The sequence below is a fragment of the Alligator sinensis genome, unplaced genomic scaffold (assembly GCF_000455745.1).
Source record: "Alligator sinensis unplaced genomic scaffold, ASM45574v1 scaffold2220_1, whole genome shotgun sequence".
Taxonomy (NCBI): domain Eukaryota; kingdom Metazoa; phylum Chordata; order Crocodylia; family Alligatoridae; genus Alligator; species Alligator sinensis.
This window is the reverse complement of record NW_005843715.1, coordinates 41,761-50,043: the sequence shown is the minus strand read 5'-3', so window position 1 is coordinate 50,043 and position 8,283 is coordinate 41,761. Positions and strand designations below refer to the sequence as shown.

General features: G+C 44.1%; 2 protein-coding genes across 2 annotated transcripts; both read right to left on the bottom strand.

Annotated features, from left to right (window-relative positions):
* Positions 1-3,132: 3,132 nt before the first annotated feature.
* Positions 3,133-4,110, bottom strand: LOC106723380 (olfactory receptor 10A4-like). Its single transcript, XM_014527616.1, has one exon. It carries the CDS (start codon positions 4,108-4,110, stop codon positions 3,133-3,135), a length of 978 nt encoding a protein of 325 aa, XP_014383102.1.
* Positions 4,111-4,254: 144 nt separating this feature from the next.
* On the bottom strand, positions 4,255-5,232 carry LOC106723379 (olfactory receptor 10A4-like). Its single transcript, XM_014527615.1, has one exon. It carries the CDS (start codon positions 5,230-5,232, stop codon positions 4,255-4,257), a length of 978 nt encoding a protein of 325 aa, XP_014383101.1.
* Positions 5,233-8,283: the final 3,051 nt, after the last annotated feature.

Sequence of the window (8,283 nt, the reverse complement as noted above, 5' to 3'; positions counted from 1 at the left end):
AATAGATAAGATACCCAGGGCTTGTTGTACCTTCTGGCAATTATTAAGAAAATAAAATCAGTTAATATCTAACCCCGAATCCAGACTGTAACTTCAGGATATATAAATTCTTTCTCAGGCTCTGGTAGGAGTCCTGCAATTCTCTGTCCTATAGAATACACCGGAGGAAAAAAAAATAGACAAGCCTGTGATTAAAAGACAGCTTCATGTGCTGGGGGGAACATTTTATGAGCTCACAAGAGTTTTCTACGTGACTCAAGTCGCCCAGATGTTGCTCACGCTTGAAACGTAGAACCCACTCTGACGGACCGAGTTTCCCAGCTGTGTGGGCACTTCCTGTAAATCTGCAGTGCACAGATATGTACAGAAGTGTTCCACAAATGTGGGCTATGGGTTTTTTTTCTGGTTTTTTTGGCACTGCCCCAAGGGGAAACTGAGCCTATTAGAAACAGATATTTGGAAAGGGGATCGGTGACTCAGAGAACTGTCAGTGGGATACTGTGTTTGCATTTCCGGGGGAGGAAAGGTGATGAATCAGTGGTTGTGATGTTAAACTAGAGACCTGGGCTCAATTTTCTGCTCTTCTACCCACTGCTTTGACAACTTGGGACAGGTGAGATGAGCTGATGTTTTCAAAAGTGTCCAAGCGGCTGTACAGTCTGTCTCTCATCGGCTGTCCGTGAGGTTTAGGCTTCTGGAAATGGACCCGAGGTTTCCAATTCTCTGAGGTATGTGGGGAAATATTACCCAGAGACTGCAAAGTGCACGGGTGCTATGTCAGCAGGAGCCAGGGAAGTGCCTGAGGGGAACAGGTGACCAGTTTCAAACCTCGCCTAAGTCCACACGCTGAGCATATCTACATGGGCATTTAAGTGCACCTAAATTGAATGTGCATTAGCGTAATGCACATTAAGCAGTTTTAGGCAGGTGTCTACACGTGCAAGCATGAAAGCACATTAATGCAATGTGTGTGGACTGACTTGGGATTGAAGTTAGTCCCAAGTCAGTCCACACACACCACATTAACGTGCTTTAATGCACATATGATAAAGATATCAAATTCACCCAAGGAACCTTGTCTGCCTATGTCCTTAGACCAACACGGCTACAACCTAAACCCCTTCATATGCATTAATGCACTTTAACTATTCGCGCCTAAATTGATAGCTGCATTTGCAGGTATCAAATGTAGGTGCAATTAGCCCAAACTTGCCATTTTAAAAGTGCATTAAGGGTCAATCCCCAGTCCGTGGCAAGGGACAGAAATTAAACACGAACCACTTTAAGTGATCAGAAACCAGTTCAAATCTGTAATGGAACAGCAGTTCAGGGCACATAGACAACTTACAAAATGGCCAAAAACAGTTTAAGGTAAATCTGGATGTACGTAGTATCAGACTTAACTTATTGAAGTTAAACTGGTTTATTGACCTTTTGTCCCAGATCCCATCCAGATTCAATTTAACTCACAGTACCCCAGCATCCCCGAATGCTTTGTACCACTCCTGCAACCCCTCCCCCACCCCGGCAGGGTCGGTGAGCTAGCTTTCTTCCACACTGTCTGCCCCAGGCAAGCAGGGAGGTATGTTTTAGTGCCTCCCTCTGCAGGCTTCTGGCCTGAGTCACTGCAGTTACATGGCTGCATTTCCAGAATAAAAAATGAATGTCTGTTCACTTGCTTATTGGTTCAATCTACACAGTTTAGACTAACCTGTGAAGTTTGAATAGATCCAGATTCAGCCTTTAGTCTGAAAGCCAAAACAGGTCCCAGCACCATGACCAGACCACTGTTTTTACTGAAAACAGGAAAATATATGAACCTAAGCTCAGTAGCTTAGATGTACACAATGTTTTTTAACCCAATTTTTTGGGCAACACATGGCAGAGCTGAATGCACAACAAGAATTATGAAAAATGATTGATTATTTTGTAGCCCAGATTGGGGAGGAGGGAGGTAGAGACAAATCCCCTTTTCTTCATTATATTTTCCCTACAAACAAAGAGGACAATGTCATTAAAAAGGCAGTATTCTTGCATTTTTAATTGAAAAAACATAAACATAGAATAAATATTTTAATCAGAGCAGTAATAAAATTATTAACACTATTGGTGTTCTCATTCTTCTATACAGTGAAAAAAGAGTATGTGCTTAGAAAGGAAAACAACTACAGTTGGGTAGCAAAGGGAAAAATAATCTCTTAAAATAAAATGTGAAGGGAAACAGTCATTTAATCACTTTGGTGTCAATCTAGAAAAGGGGAAAAGAGAATAAAAGAAATAGGAAACTGGGGAAGGTAGAAAAATGAAAATTAAGAGAGGACAGGCAAAAAGTAAAACAGAAGGAAAAGGATCAAGTATAGAGAGGCAGAATGGGAGGGGAAAGGGAAAAAAAAAGGAGGCAATGAGAGGAAAGTAAAGGAAAATGTTCCATTCAGATCTAAATCAGGTCCTTTCTTCTGATTTCTTTGAAGTGAATCCCAGACAGATCTTAAGTGTGAAACCTGCACCTCTGTCCAAAACTGAATAATGCTCCAAAACACAATTCACCCGCTGTCAGACTCCCTCCACAGATGCAGGTACCATATGATTGTTCTGATTTAACCTGCATGTCCTCTCTTCTGACACTTGGAGCCTGGACAGCTGTGGTCAAGGACAGCTTTCTTGAACACAACATGGGAAAAGGTTAATACAAGGAAAAAAAAAATATTAAAGCATCAGACAATAAAACCTGATGCCCGTGACATGAAAGATTTGGGTTACAATTTTTTTAGAAACAAATCATCCACCAGGAAGTCGAAGTTCTGTCAAATCTCCGTTGTTTCCATTTCGAGAAAAAAGTGTCCTCTTTCCCCAACGAGGTTGTCTCTTTGATCTCCTTCTACCTTTTGATCTCCCCAAACTGGGAGGAGAGTCCATTCTATAAAATATTGCCCAGCGAACACATGAGAGGGCTGAGGCTGCACATCGCAGTAAATTCCTCTGGGTATTTGCAGAGGAGCTCTTTTCTGGGCTATTGTGCAGCTCTTGGCATTATTTCCTACCACCCTGTTTCCTGAATGCATCATTTTCAATACTCAGAAACATATATTGATTGTAAAATCAATAATCAAAAACTCCAATAATCACACGTTATTAAAAGGACCTTTTTCTTGATATCAGCCTTCTCAAGGCCTGCTTTACCTCCTTATTCCTCAGGCTATAGATTAAAGGGTTCATCATTGGTGACATCACAGAGTAGAAGAGAGAAAGGAATTTGTTGGAATTGTGAGAATGGATGGATTTGGGAATCAGATAGGTCACCATGCCAGGAACATAAAATAAAGTGACCACAAGGAGGTGGGAGAAGCAGGTGGAAAAGGTTTTTCTCCTGCCCTCAGCAGAAGGTATGCTGAAGATGGTATGGAGGATCCAGGCATAGGACACGAGTATAAGTAAGAAAGGCACCATGACGAAGACAACAGCAACAATATAGATATAAATTTCATTCCTGAAAGTATCCACACAGGCCAACTTCAGTACTGGGAGCAGGTCGCAGAAAAAATGGTTAATCATATTGGGGCCACAGAAAGGTAGAGTGAATATGAAAGTTGTCTGCCATACATTCACCAACACCCCCAAGAACCAGCACACACCTGACAGCTGGAGGCAGACGGTGTGGCTTATCATGGTTGTGTACCTCAGAGGATGGCAAATGGCCACATAACGGTCATATGCCATAGCAGTCAGCAGGCAACATTCTGTGACTCCCAGGAGGCCAAAAAAGTACATCTGCATGGCACAACCCACAAAAGAGATGCCCTTGTCTTTTGCAAAGGAGTTCACCAGGAATTTTGGAATGGTGGAAGAGGTGTAAGCGATTTCCAGAAAGGACAAGTTCCTCAGGAAGAAGTACATGGGGGAGTGAAGGGCTGGGTCAATGACACTGATTGTGATGATGAGGAGGTTTCCCCACATTGTGGTAAGGTACATAAGCAATACCAGAAAGAAAAGGGCAACTTGGACCTCTAAGACATCGGAGAAAGGCTCGAAGAAAAAGTGTGTCACAGCCGTGTGGTTCCCACTTGCCACTGCCCACCTTGTATTTCCCATCTGGAAAAACAAGAAAGTCATGCTTTTATTATTTTACTAGATGAATTAGGGGAAAACAAAAAATGCACCTATCTACCACACTGGGCCTGTTTCTGCAACTTTTTATAACTATTATCCTTTATGTGTGTAAAATCAATAATCAAAAACTCCAATAATCACACGTTATTAAAAGGACCTTTTTCTTGATATCAGCCTTCTCAAGGCCTGCTTTACCTCCTTATTCCTCAGGCTATAGATTAAAGGGTTCATCATTGGTGACATCACAGAGTAGAAGAGAGAAAGGAATTTGTTGGAATTGTGAGAATGGATGGATTTGGGAATCAGATAGGTCACCATGCCAGGAACATAAAATAAAGTGACCACAAGGAGGTGGGAGAAGCAGGTGGAAAAGGTTTTTCTCCTGCCCTCAGCAGAAGGTATGCTGAAGTTGGTATGGAGGATCCAGGCATAGGACACGAGTATAAGTAAGAAAGGCACCATGACGAAGACAACAGCAACAATATAGATATAAATTTCATTCCTGAAAGTATCCACACAGGCCAACTTCAGTACTGGGAGCAGGTCGCAGAAAAAATGGTTAATCATATTGGGGCCACAGAAAGGTAGAGTGAATATGAAAGTTGTCTGCCATACATTCACCAACACCCCCAAGAACCAGCACACACCTGATAGCTGGAGGCAGACGGTGTGGCTTATCATGGTTGTGTACCTCAGAGGATGGCAAATGGCCACATAACGGTCATATGCCATAGCAGTCAGCAGGCAACATTCTGTGACTCCCAGGAGGCCAAAAAAGTACATCTGCATGGCACAACCCACAAAAGAGATGCCCTTGTCTTTTGCAAAGGAGTTCACCAGGAATTTTGGAATGGTGGAAGAGGTGTAAGCGATTTCCAGAAAGGACAAGTTCCTCAGGAAGAAGTACATGGGGGAGTGAAGGGCTGGGTCAATGACACTGATTGTGATGATGAGGAGGTTTCCCCACATTGTGGTAAGGTACATAAGCAATACCAGAAAGAAAAGGGCAACTTGGACCTCTAAGACATCGGAGAAAGGCTCGAAGAAAAAGTGTGTCACAGCTGTGTGGTTCCCACTTGCCACTGCCCACCTTGTATTTCCCATCTGGAAAAACAAGAAAGTCATGCTTTTATTATTTTACTAGATGAATTAGGGGAAAACAAAAAATGCACCTATCTACCACACTGGGCCTGTTTCTGCAACTTTTTATAACTATTATCCTTTATGTGTATCTGTGGTTTTTAACTCCAGGTTATATTTCGTATGGGTTTATAGTTAGGGGGACATAAATCCTGAATACAAACAGAAAGTCCAAAGATTTACTGCTATTCAACAAGACCAGAAACAAGCCATTCACACCCAGTGCACCCAAAGCCAAGTCCCTGCGTAGCCTCACCAAAAAGCTGCAAAGATCATATATTCAAAGTATTTTGAAATGTTAGGCAGCATTACAGCAGCAGTTTCTCTTCAGTTAACCCTGCCAGTTCAGAACAACAGGAAATTATGATCCCATACTGTAGTTTAATGTGCCTTATCTTCCTCTACATTATCCAACTTTAATTCAGTGACATTTATTTGTCCATAACAAGATCCCTACTAGTTTTCATGTATGAGACTGAAAGCCTGACTGAGTGTGTGAATTTAAGCTATCCATTTATCTATCATTTTCCTGCAGCACTCATTGAAGTAGTTTGTAATCATGAGTTCCCTACTTTCTCCTGACATAGAACTAGCCTAAATTCAGCAGTGACTGTTCCATAGCTCCCATACATAAGATTGAAGAGGTCACCCCTAAGTGGGAATTCATGATACTAGTCCACAGAAATCACATTTTAAACAAAACAACGCTCACCAGGATGTCCAGCCTTCTTCTTTAGCTTGCAACCTTTGCATTCATCTTTACTAATACTAAATAGATATAAAATAATTTTACATCCAATTTCTGTACTCATTTCACTGAAGGGAACATTTTTCACCTGGTCTGAATTTACATAGACCTGATGGAATTGACTGCAGAAGTTGGACTACAGTGAAACAATAACATTTAGATAAAAACTAGATTACATATTGAATCATGTTTTAAAACTCACCTGTGCTTCAGAGAAGAGTGTACTGAGTGAATAAAGAAGCCACACCTTGAATTATGAGTATTTAAGTTCTTTTGTACTTCCACTGGGACTGATTCTCTCGTGTACTGGATCTTTGAAAACAACCCCCCCGCCCCCCCACCCGCCAAATTGCTCTCTGCTTGCATCTCCCTGTGTCTCTCTCTCTTTGATTCAATGTTTTAGATAATGTAGGCCTTAATATTCAGGTATATTTCCAAACAAAACCTCAGCCAGATCTCATTAAAAAACGCCTATGGAATTTTTTTTCAATAGCTAATTTGGTGTTAAATGAAGCCAAACTGCTGAGAAAAAGCCCTTGTTTTGAAAAGAATTAAGAAGCAAAATTTAAAAAGTTCTGGTAAAAACATTGCAGTTCTCTGCCATAAATGTTTCTGTTTGCACCAAAGTATTTTCAGCATTTAGTTATCCAGGGCTCAAAATCTGCTTTCTGAATTTCATTTTTCTTAAAGACAAAGTTGTCTGCTCAAACTTTTCTTTGGAAAGCACCATACTTTTCTGAGTGGTCTTACCTTGAAAATGTTTGCATTATTCTGTATCCAAGCTTTTGTAAATCAAAAAGGGATTTATTGGGCTAAGTGAAAATAATTGTCCTTAGGACCCCCTTTAATGTCAATGAACCAAATTCTGATCCTACTTACTTTAATGCTTCTCCAAAGAAAGAAATTAGATTTATACAGTGTTGTTTTGTTGCTGTTATGGAAAGGCATTGAAATATTTAGTGTTGGCCCAGTCTGTTACCACTCTCTTCAGTAACGCGGTGGTAGGGCAAATAGAAGTGAAATTCAGAAAAGAGTTCAGATGCTTAAAAGTAGACACAGACAGAATTAGACTTTTAAATCCAAATAGTTTATTCACAACCACTGAATTTAACCCTTACAGGGAGTGTTTCCAGTTGACCTATTGTGCATCTAGCTCAGGGGTGGACAAAGTATGGCCCGTGAGGCCCCGAAAATTTTTGAAAATTAATATTTCTCTGTCCTTGGTTCCTGTCAAAAATGACAGGAATCAGGGGCAGTAGGACCCAGAGGAAGCCTGGCGGGCTCCCGCAACAGCAAGGCCTGCCTGTCCCCACCCCATCCCCCAGCTGGAAGCCCCAGGAGGGGCTTCTGGCCTGGGACCATGTGGCTGTCCTGTGCCAGAAAATCAGGTAATGGGGGGTGGGGCAGGGAAGGAGCTGGTGTGAAGCACAGGGAAAAGCGACTCTTCCCCTGCCCTGTGGCCCGCACTCCCTGCTGCAGCTCCTTGCAGCCCATGCAGGGCTGACCTGAGCAGGCACAGGCAGCCCCAGGCAGGCTGCGAGCGGCTGCAGCATGGGACCCCGGCCATGGGTCAGGTGAGGGGCCTTTTCCTCCCACCCAGGGCTCATCACCACCTTGTAACCCAGTTCTGCTGCCAGCTTGGGCCCCTTGCCGGCTCCGGGCTCACCCATTGGGGCTGCTTTGCAGTGGCAGCTGCTGCAGCACCCCCACTCACCACGCCGAGCAGTGTTGGCTGCTGCTGCCCACCAAGAGCTTGTGCACTGGGCAGCCCAGAGGCAGTGGTTGCAAACACTTCCCAGTGCGGGAAGCGGGAAGCAGGGGGGCCACAGCTGCTGCCACCATGTGCATCCCTCCTGGATGAGCCCAGAGCTGCACAGGGTGCCTGCTCAAAACAAAATGAGGGCAGGGGGTACATGGCAGGATGCCCAGCTTGTGCCCTTTGCTCCCCCAGCCCTGTTGCCCCTTGCCCCCCATCCAAAGCCCCAGCCCCCCAGCCCGGGGTCTGTAGCTGTCAGCAGCTACCCAGAACCTGGGCCAGCTGCAAACATCTGCTGCCTTTCCACCCTGGTCCTGCCTGTGCCTGCTCGGGACAGCCCCATGTGGGCTGCAAGCAGGTGTAGCAGGGAGTGCCAGCCACCGGGTAGGAGAGGGGCTGCTTTTCCCTGCACTCAGCACCAGCTCATTCCCTGCCGCACAGCAGGAGGTCGGGGCTGTGCACTGCCCCCCGACTGTACCGCAGGGCTGGGGGGCCACTGGGAGTGAGCAGGGGCAGTGAGCAGGTGCACAGG